At 41.8% G+C, this 16,258-nt stretch overlaps 1 protein-coding gene across 1 annotated transcript; it reads left to right on the top strand.

Annotated features, from left to right (window-relative positions):
* Positions 1-7,958: 7,958 nt before the first annotated feature.
* LOC111601192 (WD repeat-containing protein 81) lies at positions 7,959-14,963 on the top strand. The gene is made up of 4 exons (XM_030224423.1): positions 7,959-9,661; positions 9,716-12,123; positions 12,811-14,392; positions 14,455-14,963. Exons 1-4 carry the CDS (start codon positions 8,046-8,048, stop codon positions 14,687-14,689), a joined length of 5,841 nt encoding a protein of 1,946 aa, XP_030080283.1. The 5' UTR covers positions 7,959-8,045; the 3' UTR covers positions 14,690-14,963.
* The last annotated feature ends 1,295 nt before the right edge of the window (positions 14,964-16,258 follow it).

Genomic DNA, 16,258 nt, shown 5'->3' with positions numbered 1-16,258 from the left:
TCAAAGGCTCGGTGCTTGGTGACAGTTAAGTATTATATTATATATGCAATATATATATAAATATATATATACAGATTTTTATGTGTATGCATGTGTATTATAGGCATTGCAGGTTTATCAACCGAATTTTTTTATTTTATTATCAATGGCACACTTTGTTCAGACGGCAAAGCAATTGAACAACGATTGAACTCAGCACAACTCTGATTATACAGAGCAAGCACTCAGAAAGCTGCAAAGTATATATTATATATACTATCTGTATGTTATGACATTACCAAGAAATATATTTAAAGTGTTCGAAAAAAAAAAACGAAAAAGGAATTGCCATATTAATTGATAATAACGGCCACTAATAAAACTTATTTATTAATTGTTAATGCTATCAGCATATTTATTGTTCACTCTGCTGCCCTCCCCAACTAACCCTGAAGAACTCTATATATGTTGTTTATTGAATGTCGACAGCTTAAATTAAAGAGCGCCTCCTCCGTACAGCCAGACATATCAAATGGCCCACGCATGTGATACAATCCGATCCCAACTGATCTGACAGACAGCTCGGTAGCTGCGTGCGATGATCTTCATTGTTGTCGTTGTTGTTGATGCTGTTGTCGGATCTTCAATTGGCCTGCTGACTTGCAGCATACCAGATCACATAGAGTCATTCTGCAATTGAAATTGAATTGTTTGTACATCATTTTAATCAAAAAAAATTATGCCAAATTATAATGAAAAATAAAATGTATGCGGCAATGACGAACGTTAAATACCCCTTTAAATTATAAACTAAAGTATTTAAGTATTCATCGTGGAATAATCGAGACAATCAAGACAATTATAAAATTATATTATCCAATATAATTTAAATTTGAATTTAAATATATGTATAATTAAAAAAATGGAATAAAAATAAATGTTACTTTTTTATTTTATTTTATATTAAGTATAAAAAAATTCCAATTTAATATTTAAAATTTGTTTTACTTATTATTTTTGTTATATATTTCATATTTTTATTATTTATTTATTTATTTTTTCAGAAAAGTTTTTAATTTTTTTTTATAATATGTCAAAAAACATTTTTTGTATATATTTAAATATTTTAATAAAATTAACAAATTAATTTACCAAAACAAGGTCTCACAGCAAGCCCAACTTAAGGCTAGTTAGGGTATTTTTTAAAATGAATACAAATGCCGGGTATATTTCCATGTAAAGTCCCAAATCCGGCTAAAACCGCTAACCGCGTGTCCCTGACCGAAAACATTTCCGGTTATAGCTGGAATGCTGTGTATATGAAAATATCTACATATATAATACAAGAATCGACTCAAACTGCTCGTACTCTCAATATCTAACTTCCATTCGACTATTTTGCGTTATTTATTCGTTCAAATTAATTGAGGCGTACGAAATGAAATGTCTTTATGGATGGGCGTCTATTTATGGCGCTGCTGCTCGTCTCGGCAAGAGTTTTGTCAATCAGTAGAGTGCGGACTGTGACCTTTTGAATTGATGGAGCCGTAACTGGAACTGAGCTCCAATAGGCGCCACATTGAGTGCTTGGGTCAATTAAGACAGCGACCAAAGGCGTAGGCAAAACAGGGCACAGACGCCCCTGAGCGAGCTGGGCTGCAGAACGTGCACTTGATTAGCTCCCAAAGTCACAAGTATTGGCCCAGTGTAATCCCAATGTCAGTGCATACATTTCCCATGTCCAAGTGTCAGCTGCTAAACGCACTTTCATTAATATTGGGACAGGCCAAGGAGCCACCGGACAGAAAGCAATGTTGACGATTGATTGATTTGAACTAAGCACATATCATTCTAGTAGACACAGATCAATTAAATGTGAAAAAGTATATATTATATCATATTCTTATGTTATGAATTACCAAGAAATATATTTAAAGTGTTCGAAAAAAAAAAACGAAAAAGGAATTGCCATATTAATTGATAATAACGGCCACTAATAAAACTTATTTATTAATTGTTAATGCTATCAGCATATTTATTGTTCACTCTGCTGCCCTCCCCAACTAACCCTGAAGAACTCTATATATGTTGTTTATTGAATGTCGACAGCTTAAATTAAAGAGCGCCTCCTCCGTACAGCCAGACATATCAAATGGCCCACGCATGTGATACAATCCGATCCCAACTGATCTGACAGACAGCTCGGTAGCTGCGTGCGATGATCTTCATTGTTGTCGTTGTTGTTGATGCTGTTGTCGGATCTTCAATTGGCCTGCTGACTTGCAGCATACCAGATCACATAGAGTCATTCTGCAATTGAAATTGAATTGTTTGTACATCATTTTAATCAAAAAAAATTATGCCAAATTATAATGAAAAATAAAATGTATGCGGCAATGACGAACGTTAAATACCCCTTTAAATTATAAACTAAAGTATTTAAGTATTCATCGTGGAATAATCGAGACAATCAAGACAATTATAAAATTATATTATCCAATATAATTTAAATTTGAATTTAAATATATGTATAATTAAAAAAATGGAATAAAAATAAATGTTACTTTTTTATTTTATTTTATATTAAGTATAAAAAAATTCCAATTTAATATTTAAAATTTGTTTTACTTATTATTTTTGTTATATATTTCATATTTTTATTATTTATTTATTTATTTTTTCAGAAAAGTTTTTTAATTTTTTTTTTATAATATGTCAAAAAACATTTTTTGTATATATTTAAATATTTTAATAAAATTAACAAATTAATTTACCAAAACAAGGTCTCACAGCAAGCCCAACTTAAGGCTAGTTAGGGTATTTTTTAAAATGAATACAAATGCCGGGTATATTTCCATGTAAAGTCCCAAATCCGGCTAAAACCGCTAACCGCGTGTCCCTGACCGAAAACATTTCCGGTTATAGCTGGAATGCTGTGTATATGAAAATATCTACATATATAATACAAGAATCGACTCAAACTGCTCGTACTCTCAATATCTAACTTCCATTCGACTATTTTGCGTTATTTATTCGTTCAAATTAATTGAGGCGTACGAAATGAAATGTCTTTATGGATGGGCGTCTATTTATGGCGCTGCTGCTCGTCTCGGCAAGAGTTTTGTCAATCAGTAGAGTGCGGACTGTGACCTTTTGAATTGATGGAGCCGTAACTGGAACTGAGCTCCAATAGGCGCCACATTGAGTGCTTGGGTCAATTAAGACAGCGACCAAAGGCGTAGGCAAAACAGGGCACAGACGCCCCTGAGCGAGCTGGGCTGCAGAACGTGCACTTGATTAGCTCCCAAAGTCACAAGTATTGGCCCAGTGTAATCCCAATGTCAGTGCATACATTTCCCATGTCCAAGTGTCAGCTGCTAAACGCACTTTCATTAATATTGGGACAGGCCAAGGGAGCCACCGGAACAGAAGCTGAAACACATGTTGCTGCCATATGTCACTGTCTCAGTAAATAACGATGATGATTATGATGATGACGATGATGATGATCATGATCATAATCTTAATTAGAAACAACTTCAAATATGCATTGCTGCCCCTGACCTTGAGCGTCCAAAGAAGTTTCAACTCGTATCGGTTAAACACATGTATATATATACATATGTTTATGTATATGTTTATAATAATTGTATTTAACTGAGCTGAGGGGAAAAGCAAGAAAACAAGTTTCACTTCCCATTCAATTACAATTCAATTGCAGTTATGTTTCCCAAGAGCTAACTGAAGTATTGTTTAAATAGATAAATAATATTTTACTATGCAATCATAGTATGTAAGCTAAATGCTTATAAATGATACATAAATAGCATGTTTTTCAGGTCATCGAACATTATTCAGTTTTTATGTAAAATTATTTATATTATGTTACTCAGTCAATATGAAAGAACTGAATGTTCTAAGTTAGGAGCATTTCAGTCAGGATTAGACATGTTTGCTGACTAAGCACTATAGAGATAGATTGAGACAAGTGAGTAGATATATAGATATATAGATATATAGATATAAAGATATAAAGATATAAAGATATAAAGATATAAAGATATAAAGATATAAAGATATAAAGATATAAAGATATAAAGATATAAAGATATAAAGATATAAAGATATAAAGATATAAAGATATAAAGATATAAAGATATATAGACATATTAATACACAGATATACAGACATATATAGATGTACAGATGCACAGATAAATAGAGAGATTGATAGATAGCTATAACTGTTAACTTCTAGCTCATATTGTAAATTGCTGTTAAATAGCAAAAGCACTTATCTAGCTTTTATATGAATACGTTTATATATTAGTTACACTTAAGCCTAGACAATCGTGTGGGAATTACCATTCACTTTAACTACTATATATAATTTCTATAAAATATATCGGGTATTTTTTAACATGTTATATAAAAATATTACATGAACTCGCCAACTGAACTAAAGTAAGTGAATAAACGATTTACATTTCAGAAGGGTCATAACTCACCAGGGTAACCACCGTATAGACAGAGAATAAAACCAGTTAATAGATACTCAAGCAATTAAAATAGTTTGCCACAAATAAGTCGAGCTCTAAAGTCGGCTTTTGACATTTTGAGGGTCGCGTGGCCAGGAAAAGCAAGCACAGGTTTTCGCCTTACCCAGTTAGCTCAGGTATTATCCATATTGTGGATTAGTCATGCCAAGTTGTCACGAGACTTGAACTACTTTGGCTGGAGTGAAACACGTACAAGTGCCTGCTTAGCTATCAAATTCAAGAGTTAAGTTAAGTAATCTAGAGGAGAGCGCCAGCAAATTGAAGGCTGTCAACTAACTGAGAAGTGTGTGCGCGTGTGTGTGTGTGTGTGTGTGTGTGTGTGTGTGTGTGTGTGTGTGTGTATTGGAATCGGCCAGCACGATTTGATCTTTACCCTGCATTGAGGTTGGGGTTTTTTTCATTAAGTTTTGTTTTCCTTTTGGCAAAGAATATTTCTTCCCTCACATTATCTAACTTGTGTACATGTCGTAAAAAGAACTAGCAACTTGCTATCTCAAATATAGCGTTTACAGCAGTACTAATAATAATATACAGTCTAATCTTTATAGCGCCAGCGACTTTATATTCAACGACTTTTGTACCGCGAAGCATCATGAGTTGACATTTGAAAGGCTCGCGCCGCACTTCACTGCAACTAGAGTTAGATAAGATTTTGAGTTTCTATTTTCGACATGCGTTACGATAGTAAAGCATATATCCGATATAAATCTGACAGCATGTGACTCAGTTTATGGAAGTCGCACGCATCTTACAGTAAGCAAAGTCCTTTTTTTTAATTGTTTTTACACTCGCTTATGAGGTAAAAAGAGTATATGGGCTTGCATCTTGTTGTTGGGCCAACTGCCTTTCAAGCGAGAAACTGGAAATTTCACATATATAATCGGCTTACTCTCGCCCAATAAGGAAGATATTCTGAATACGCCCACTGGAACAGGTATATCTTTCAAGTTTGACAAGGAATTAACTGTTGACAGACTCCCATATTGACCAATAATTACGTATAGAGTTGCCTGTTGGGAAGTGGTATTGTAGGACATCTTGTGATCTACCTTAAAGATATACCTACCAATTATATGAACAGCTCTTTGAGCCCTCTCAAATCAGAAAACATTAATAACTCTAAATTCTTTATATTTATTTTGTAGATCCGAGCGCGCATTATGCAGTCAGCTGTGTAGATCTTTAGATATTGTAAAGTACCTCTATAGATAGACGTAGAACTTATAAAAATCTCTTTTTAACAACTATTTATAGACCTCGAGAGAGTATCATGCAGTCAGTTAAGCCCGCCCACAGCGTTCTTAGTTGTTTCTTTTTGAAGGTGTGTCATCGAAATTCGTAATATCTTAATTGCGCGCGCGGCTCATTAATGGTTCAATAGCATTTATTAAGCCTTTAAAAAAAAAAAAAAAAAAAAAAAAAACACAAATTATATATGGCGAATTTCCCAACCTAATTATATGTATTTACAAGCCAAATTGAAGTACATTTAAAATGATAAAAAATTTATTAAAAAAAAACCGCAACTGATCAGGGAGAGAGGCCTGCTTATGTGCATACCTGTGTACACCTGCGTTCAATACATGGATAACATGGATGCAAAACAAAACACAAAATAAAAACTTAATATTCACAAGTCATTAAAAGTGTGAAAAGCTGTAAGAACCTTTAGCACGCAAATACTGTCTGTTCGCTTGTCAACGGAATTAAATATTGTTGTTAATGTTTTTGTTGTTAATATTTGTTCGAGTGTTTCCTAATAAACGCAGCCGGATTCGTATCCAGTAGCTGGGGGCGGGCCGCTTAGTAAAGCCAAAACTTCAGACACATGTCTCATGCGCATAATATTTGTAAAATATATTTTTAGCCGGCAATTTGTAAGAACGGAAGTGAAATACACTCGATGTGTGTGATAATTGTCGTTTTCCTCAACTCACACTCAACTGTAGCGCACTCAATCTCTGCGTATGACCACCAGAAGCTTATTTGTCTGTCTATTAACGGTTTTCCTTTTTTATATAGATGAATGACCCACTACATTTACTCGCTACATTTACCTGCCATAAAAGCTTCATTTTGTACGCTCTACAACAAATGTGTGATAAAACTAACTAATTTAAATACAAACACACACACGCACTCACACATACACCCAAAAACACACAAACAAAAGGCAGTCAAGCAATGAAACACCTTGACCTTACTAACAGGTGTAACAATGTGCTCAAGTGAAGTTTGCCGACAGCAGGGCAAAAGTAAATAAATGCTTATTTACTAATACACGGTTACAGTAACAATAAAGGTAGCATAGAATCTGGAGTCGCTGATAAGATTACGCAAGCGGCACATGAAACAAATCCCAGAAGAAGCAGCTGAGGAAGAGATAATCAACGAAAATAGTATGCAAACTTTTGCAGATATTCGTTTTATTGAAAACTAACTTGATGATACTTATAGCGAGAGCCACTGAAACGCAGAAAACGGAACATGTTCCAATTCCTTTCTTCACCAAAAAGTCATTATACTATAGACCTAACGCTTGCAATAGTTTCATGTGCCTAATAGGTTTTCAAAATAAAAACGAAAGTGCCCGCGTCTTGTTCAATTTGTTGCTTTCGTATACATATTTTGCATAAGTAAACAAAAATCACAAAAACTTGCTGATAACGAAAGTGAAAATACTCCCATTGCAGTACACAGCATACATGCAATAAATTAACGCAGATAACTTGTCATTTACTGTACCGCAAACAATGAGAGTTATTTATTTTATGAATTTATATATATATATATATATATATGTGTGCATATATATTTTTGTTTTTCTTTGCGCGATTCTTTAAAATAACAATAACATGGCATTGGCTTGTGCGACCAGTCAACAAGATATCATCAAGTGTTTTCGCAGCATTGTTGATCTTTCGGCCTTTTGAACTCGACACAAATTTGTTGGCCATTGACCTGACGACGAGTGGTTTTCTAAATACCCAGAAATAGGTACATTTAACCTTTAACTGATGGCCTAGCAGGGAAAGTGTACGTTTAACGTGCAACATGCTTTGAAGCTTAATCAATTTCAAATGTTATCGAAACATCGCTTTGTACATTATCGCAAGTCAAATATTAATCGTTTTTATTTGGTATTTTCTCGTAGTCGTGCACAGCTGATAGTGCTGCAAAACAGCAAGATTAAAGTCACGATGTAGCACGCAATATTTACTTATAAAAATCAAATAATTGAACTAAATTACTTTTATGCATACAACATTTGATATAAATACCTTTTTACGTTCTTACCATAAGTATAACAAGATTTTTATCATTAGATAATTCATTAATTAACTTTTTCAACCTGATATATGATTAAATATATCGTTTGGCTCATCCGTGTTACCTATCGTGCAAACCATTTGTGACAGAAGCCCATCTCTATTTTTGCACAACTCGTATTGTTTTTGTGCTGAAACTAACTTTATATAGTTAGAGGTGGATGTCGGAGGCCTAGACATGAGCGATAGCGACGACGCGATATGGCTAGAAATCGGTATTAATCCTCAACATGTTGTCTGTGAATCAGACGAGGGCCTCTACAAATTGATATGCGATAAGGCCTGGCTACAAGCACTTGAACGTCATCGCAAACTTACTCAATTCACAGCCTGGCCCCAGCTGGATAGACGCGCACATCCCACAGGGCAACTGGAGCATCCTTGGACGCGCATATTGGTGCAAACGTATCGCAAGCAATCGCAGCGCAAAGTCCACCCCTTGCCAGCAAAAGGAGCGAACAGTAATAATATACATTTTCCACTAAGTTACTCACAGGCTGTATCCAATGTGGCGAGTCTCAACTTCAAGCAGCTTTGGGAGGCGGCCTACAAGCAATATGCGGGCGCCCATGTCAAACAGTGTAGGTCGAATGCTGGCACCCAGTCCAAGCAGATGTCAGCAAACGGATGCGGATTTCAGCCACATGATGTGGTGCTTCGGGAGCTCATACAACGTATCTACAATTGCCCCGTGATTCCATGTCAACAGGAGGGAGATGGAGTCTCTAACAGTGATGTAAGCTTAGCCGGTGATTGTCATGCCAATGTGCTGCCCGCTGTGGTGGCCATCGAGACTAACACGCATTTCTGCATCCTGCACTATCCGCCAGCGCTGGAGTGCAGTCTATATGACTGCATCAGCTACAGTCCCGCCTTGTTGGGCCGAGGCTACAATAAGACACTATTCATCATCTATCAGCTGTTACAGCTGTCGAGGCATTTGCAGGCCCAAGGGCTGTTCCTTGGCGATCTGCGACTGCAGCACGTGATGCTGCGCGAGAATCTCTGGCTGCAGGTGCTGCCACGCCTGCAGTGCAATTTGCTGGTGGGCGAGCAGTCGGCAGCGGTGGACATGTCACCGCTGAGCTGCCCAGAATTGCCCGGCTCACCGGAACAGCTGCCATCCAGCAGCACCATCGATCTCAAGCTGGCCTACGATCCAGCTCAATTTAATCTACGCGAATACTGCGAAATGTGGTGCAACGGACAACTATCCAATTTCGATTATCTCACCATACTGAACAATGCCTGCGGCAGAAGCCTCACGAATGCTGCCCATCACCACATTATGCCTTGGGTCACGGATTTTGCGGCCCGCAACGGCCTCAACTGGCGTGATCTGACCAAAAGCAAATATCGCCTCAACAAAGGCGATGTCCATCTGGATCTCATGTATACGCATGGCAGTCAGCACGCGACTGCCGAAGCTGTGACACCTGTGGAGCAGCTGCAGGTGGCACATCATGTCTCCGATTTCCTCTCGGAGATTACCTACTTTGTATATATGGCACGCCGCACGCCTCAGTCCATACTCTGCGCCCATGTGCGACCTATTTGGGTGCCCGCCGAGTATCCGGTGTCCATACAGCGCCTACAAGAATGGACGCCCGATGAATGCATACCAGAGTTCTACTCAGATCCAATGATATTTAAGAGCATACACGAAGACTTGCCAGATCTGGAGCTGCCTGCATGGGCTACTTGTCCGGAGGACTTCATATGTAAGCATCGCGAAGCGCTGGAGTCACAGTATGTTAGCGAGCGACTGCATCATTGGATTGACTTAAACTTTGGGTATGTTTCCAGTGGCTTAGGCAAAACTTTCTTTATTAATTCTCATTTTTACAGCTACAAACTCAGCGGCAAGGCGGCCATCAAGTCCAAAAATGTCTGCCTTAGCCTCGTGGATCAGCATTGCAATCTCAGTCAGCGCGGCATCGTGCAGCTATTCACGCAGGCTCATCCGCCGCGTCGCTATGTGTCGGCCTGGTTCAACAAGACGGCGCCCCGAATGACCCAGCTGTATGGCAACAACATTAGCCACACCAACAGGCGGCTGGCCAGAAGCACCGAGAATCTGCACGCATCCTCCAACAGCAAGAGCAACAGTTCCGTTGAGAACAGCTCACCACGAATGTCACTGCGTCCGAGTGATGAGTCATCGGGCTCGAGCGCCAGCTTCTATAATATGACCAACTTTATTGAGCTGCCGGAACAATATAATCCAGCACTTTTGCTGCAGCAATTGGAAACGCTAGAGACCTTCTATGCGCGCACCTTCCCGCAGCAGCGTGCTTCAGCTAATCCCGAGGAGAAAATGATAAGCAGCGACCTGCTCTTCGAGCACAATTCGGCCGAGCATTCGTTCACAAATCAACTGTTCGCATTTGATGGCGCAATTCAGACCAATTCCAAGAATTTGCTGGTGCCACCAGCGCGACGCCTGCAAAGTCTGCAGCAACTTTTGAGCGATTGCCGGTTGCGAGAGCTACAAGTGCTGGGCTGCCTCATTGTGGAGCTGTTTGCCATGCAGCGCTTGCGACCGCTGCTGACCAGCAACGGACCAAGTGCGAGCTTCGAATGCCGCCTGACTGCCTGCCGCACGCTAACCCAGATACACAGCCAGGAGCTGCCTATGCCGGTGCGTCAGGTAGTGCGGCAGCTGCTGCAGCTGGAAGAAGACCCTGGTCGGGGTCTGCCCGTGCCGACGAGTGCGGCCCAGTTGCTGGAGCCGATGTTCAGCCAAGCGTTGCTGCCCTTTCCCAGTCACTATATTGCGATCTATGCCTTTGTGCGCTCCCTGCACGCCTTTCAGCTCAACTTCGAGCTGCTCGACCTGCACACACACCTCAACTGCAGCGGCGGCAGTGAGTGCGCACGCTTCACAGAGCTGGATCGGCAGCGTGTGCTTTTCGAGCGTAAGATAGCCGAGTGCAAGGTCATGTCCTCCTGTGCCCACGTGCGTCGCCTGCTGGAACCTCTGTCGTATGCCTATGAGCAGTTCGCACCTGTGGAGCTGCTGCTGCCACACATAATAGATCTGCTGCGAGATGAGCGCACTTCGATACTGACCGCCTGGAATCTGTTTGATCCCGTTGCCCAGGCCCTGGGCATTGCCCAGACACAGCAACATTTGTTGCAGCCACTGCTGAAGCTGTACGATGTGGAGAGCAGCGCGCTGGTAGACGAGGCAAACAGCAGTGCGAGCAGCAGCAACAACAATGGTGGCCACCTGCGTTTCTCTTCGAGCAGCTCCTTCAAGTCGCGCAAATCCGTGAAGCTCTATCATCACAGCTTCCTGCTGCGCCTGATCGTGCGCTTCGGACTGCGCTGCTTTCTGCAGCATTTCATTGCACCACTTATCGAAGCTGTGGGTGGCTACAAGGAGCCGGAGCAGGGCAACGGCTACCACTATCACAGTGCTGGCAGTCGGCGCACCAGCAAGAATCTGAGCTATGCCGCAGAGGAGCCGCCAGCAGCGCAGCCCGAGCCTAAGCCAGACGTTGAAGAGCTCTTCACATTCGAGGAGGATCAGGAGAACAAATCGATTGACTCCTTTGATATGCGGCCCTCGTCCACGGCCATTGCCGAGGAGGCACGCGAATCCGATGGCAGCTCACCCGACAAACTGGCCATCAATGAGCTGATGTACGGTGCCAAATTGTCCCCGGATAAGATTTCGCTGCAGAGCCAAGGACAAACGCCGCCTACCGCACTGCCGCCTCCTCTGATTGGACCACGTTCACCCACCATCGAAATACCCGCGAGCAGTTTACGACGCAGCTTCCAGCTGAGCGCTATCGATTGCGACATTGGCTCTAGGAAGAGCGTCGATAGCTTCGAGCTAATCAGCCAGGTCACCAGCACAGCGGCCAACGAGTCGGCGGAGTCTGTGCCACAGGCAGAACCGGAGGGTTGCGACTCACTGCAGGCTTCGGTCATATCGCGCATCTCAGAGGCCAAAGCGCTGCAAAACAATCGCATCAGCGAGATGAGCGCGGAGAGTCTCGTCTGGTTGTCGCATCGCTTGGGTCCCGTGCTCACGGCTCGCCACATAACGCGCAATTTGCTGAAGCTGCTCTCCCTCTGCTATGTCGGCCAGGAGAATCTGCTGCCCGAGCTGGAAGCAGCCAGCAGCAGCGCTGATGACTCAACCACAGATGCCTCCAATCTCAATTACTTCAGCATTGCCAATGCCCGCGTTGTCGGCGATCGTAGCGCGGCGCGCGTTCTTGAGTGTCTCATGTCAATTGCGGGTAAGTCGATCTGGAAGGCTGATGATGTCATTTATAGACTGCAATTTATAGCTATTTTTATTTGTTAATCAATTTGCTGGGCTTTACTATAAGTTATTTATCGGAAATAATTCACATTACTTTCAAGCGGCATTTGTCTACCCGCTTAAGTACTCTACTTAGAGCTTGTGCCTTGGCACAGTTGACATAGACGTAACCAGGTGCAATAGTATCAGATATAGATATAGATATATATTATACAAAAATTCATTTCTTGATGGATTGATACTATGATAAAGTTAACTATATAAATAATTTTAAATTTTTTAATCATTTTTATTTTACTAGCTACAAATATTTACTATGAAAAATATTATATGAATCGGATCAGTTTTTTTTTAGAGTTAAATATATATATATATATATATATATATATATATATATATATATATATATATATATATATATATATATATATATATATATAAATTGAAAAACACATTTAAGATTACACTAAAAGATTTTCCTATTAGGTAATTCTCTCTCCATCACGGCTTAACCTCATTTGAGTCCCTTATAAAAAATCCTTCAACTTCATCAAATAGAATCTTTGAAAACATTTCTAAAATATAGACCCAAAGAGTTAATATTCCTGAAAGGAAACAGCTTAAGCTTTGCTTCAAATCTTATCGCAATTTGTGCTTTCAGCTCTCTATGGCGAAAACTTCCTTCTGCTGCAGTACTTCCCACACATCAGCGAGCTGATCGGACTCTGCTCGAAGCGCATGACGGGCAGCCTTGAAGGCGCCATCATTAGTTCGCTGCAGCTGGTGAAGTACATGTTGCCCTGCCTCATGGATGCCAGCATTATGGAGCATTTGCAGCACATACTGCTCGATGCCATCCTGTTGCCCATACTGCGCCTGCTTAGCTCCACGAACCTGCTCATGCCCAGTGGCTATCTGGGCAGATCCGTGCTGGCTCGCAAATTCCTGGACGCTTGCTATGCGCTCAGCGTGCGTCTCGGATCGGATATGACGCGGGAGCACCTGTGTCAATCGCTGTTCGCGCCCTTTTTTCTAATCTTCAATAAGGCATACGGACTGCCCAATGACTTCAGCTGCAATCTGGCAAATCTCTCGCTAAGCGGCGGTCCAGGGCAGCAGGAGCGCGCGCAGGAAGAGCTGCGCGACGTCTTTGGGCCGGAACTGGCGCACACCGCCTACTTGGCCCTGCTACGCTTCCTGGGCGAGTCCATAATGAAGCGCACGTTAAGCAACATGGAATTCGTGCTCACGCTGTGCCACGAGCATGAGCAGCCGGCCGCTGGCCAGGACAAGGCAGAGCTTAGCCAGTCGGCCAATCGTGTTAGCCCAGTAGATGTCACAGATGCAGCGCCCTGCGAGACGGCAGCAAACAGCTTTGGCACCCAGATCGTTGGCAATCGCCTGCAAGTGCCCAGCGGCAGTATGGAGCTGCTGGACATGGTCGCCTACAAGCTGGATCATATGCCCAGCACACGGCACCTCAAGGGCAACTGGCTGGCCTACTGGCGACACGAGACGACGCGCAGCGACAAGGACAATCAGGCACTGAATCTCAAGCAAATTCGCCTGCAATCCTTTGTCGGGCACACGAATTCCGTGCGAGCAATCTATGCGCTGGAGAACGAGAACAGCTTTATATCCGCCTCCAAGGACAAGACGGTCAAGCTGTGGTCGCTGCGCAGCGAGGGCGACGGGCGCAAGAGCACCGCCTGTCAGTTTACCTATACGGCGCACAAGAAGTCCATAAACTCGCTGAGTTTCCTCGAATCCCTGCGCTATGTTGTCTCCTGTGACTCGGGCGTGCATCTGTGGGATCCGTTTATAGGACGGCCTCTGGCCATACTGGATGCACCGCGGCATAGTGCAGTCACCGTTGTCAAGTGCCTGCCCTCACATTCCCCGCTGGTGGTCGCGGGCACAGCCGAGTCCACGGTGCGGATCATTGATGCACGTTCCATGCAGTATGTGAATGAGTGGCGCGTCTGTCATGCCGCCTTGCCCAATGCCACGGTTCGATGCCTGGCGGTGGCGCCATCGGGCAATTGGCTAGCAGCAGGCCTCTCCTCGGGCGTCATTGTACAATTGGACACGCGAACTGGCATTGTTCTGAACAACTGGCGTCCCATGGAATGTGATTTGCTTCAGCTAACGGCACCCAGTGATCAGGTGCTGATCAGCTCAGCCTTGGACCACAGCCTGGCCGTGTGGCATGCCCTGGACGGCATTCTGCACTATCAGCTTAAGTAAGTTCCCCATTGGAGTTGTCCCTTTGGATGCACATCTATAACTGTCCAATCTCTTGCAGACCACCGCCGGAACCCGCGCACTTCCTGCAAAGCGTTGGCTCCTCCTTGGTCTATGCTACAACTGGGAATCGTGTGGGCGTCTACGCGGATGTTGCCAACTCGCATGCCCTTCACACCATCACGAAACTGCGCTCCGAAACCTTTCGGGGCGTGCTCACCTCACTGGCAGTGTTGCCACTCAATCGAGCATTCCTGGCAGGCAACGAGAGTGGCAACATTGCGCTGCTCTGCTAGCGGAGATGATATTACTACACAAAAAGAAAATTATTTACACCGTATATACACACCTATATATTAGTTATAGCAATAGAGTCATCTCTGTATGAATTCTAATTTAATGGCACCAAAAATTAATTTAATACAACTGAGGAAATTATTTAATATACTCAATCGGCACTTTAGAGGTTCTTTATTAAGATGTAATTAGACAACGGCTAGATGCTAATTGTATTCCAGAACACAATGTTTATTTCAAGTGTTAGACTTAGGCAATCAATATATATTATATTAATGGGTAAAGCTATGTATGTACATGTTTGTAACATATAAATAATCAATTAAATATTTAAAATGAATTTTTCTTAAGCAGACTCGCAAAACGTACCTTCTCCTTCGACAATTCGCGCTGAACTGAGTGTCCCAAGTAACACAGCTCAAATTTAAGTGCAGCCTTGTCTATGTGTGCGTGGTCTTAACATGCATAAGAATAGACTCTCTTCTCTTACAGAGTTCGATAGGTCGCAACATGCGTAAGCTGCAGATCGGATACTGTTAACTCTCTTCCACTTAACACGCAAAGAGAACTGGTTAAATAATTAACAGAGTGAGTGCAGTTTCGACTACATGCATTAGCTGCAGTTTAGACAGCACTAACTCACTCCCATGTAAATGACAACATAATTAACAGAGTTCGAATAGACTGCGGTCTTGTCTATGTGCGCGTAAGCTTAGCTTGAACATGCTGCAAAATACTAACATAATGGCAATATTATCTGTTAATTATAAATGGGGAAATAAGGTTGCATTTAAAAATGTATTCATACTTTAAATATTTTCGCTGATTGTTAGCTGTTATAAATTATTGTAACTAAAAATTTCATGGCTAAGGTGTTGAGCATGTTGATTGTTATACTCCTTCTGTTCATCTGGCGTATAAGAGTTTGTGTAAGCAGTTATTCCTACGATAAACACAAAAGGGAACTTACTGCTTCTTTTTAGTCTTTATCAACGCTGATGTGTGACTGCTCCATGACCTTTAAAGGAGTTTGCAAAACCAGAGCGAAACTGAAACATGATATGGGAGCACAGAACTTACAAGAAACATACAATCTTGGTTATTTTATAATGATTTTGCTTTACGTTTTTGTTTTATTTGTAAATTTTTTCTCAATTTCCTCTTCCACATCGCCTTGAGTTCGGCCAATGAACTTGGAGCACTGTTAATCAGCGAGTTGTGATCTCAAAGGCAACTACTGTGTGTGCGTGAGTGTTTGCATACGCGCGTATGTGTGTGTGTGTATGTGTAGGATGAATACTGAGTGAGTATATGGAGACCGCATTGCATTTATTTTTGGGCGACGCCTGGCAAAGTGACTTTCAGCGATGCGACGACATTTCGCTTGGTTTCTTTTTATGGCAACTTTTTGCATTGGCATTTGTTGTTGTTGTTGGTGTTGGTGCTGTGGCTGCTGCTGCTGCTGATTTTATTGTTGTCGCTGTATGCACTTTACGGCAGAGTCTGGGCAACGTATGCGTAAGACATTGATTCTGGGCGCTTGTTACAATGAGGACTTACAGAGGACA

The sequence above is a fragment of the Drosophila hydei genome, unplaced genomic scaffold (genome assembly GCF_003285905.1).
Source record: "Drosophila hydei strain 15085-1641.00,03,60 unplaced genomic scaffold, DhydRS2 tig00008114-arrow-pilon, whole genome shotgun sequence".
Classification (NCBI taxonomy): Eukaryota; Metazoa; Arthropoda; class Insecta; order Diptera; family Drosophilidae; genus Drosophila; species Drosophila hydei.
Note: the sequence above shows the minus strand (reverse complement) of the source record. Positions and strands in the feature narration are given on the sequence as shown.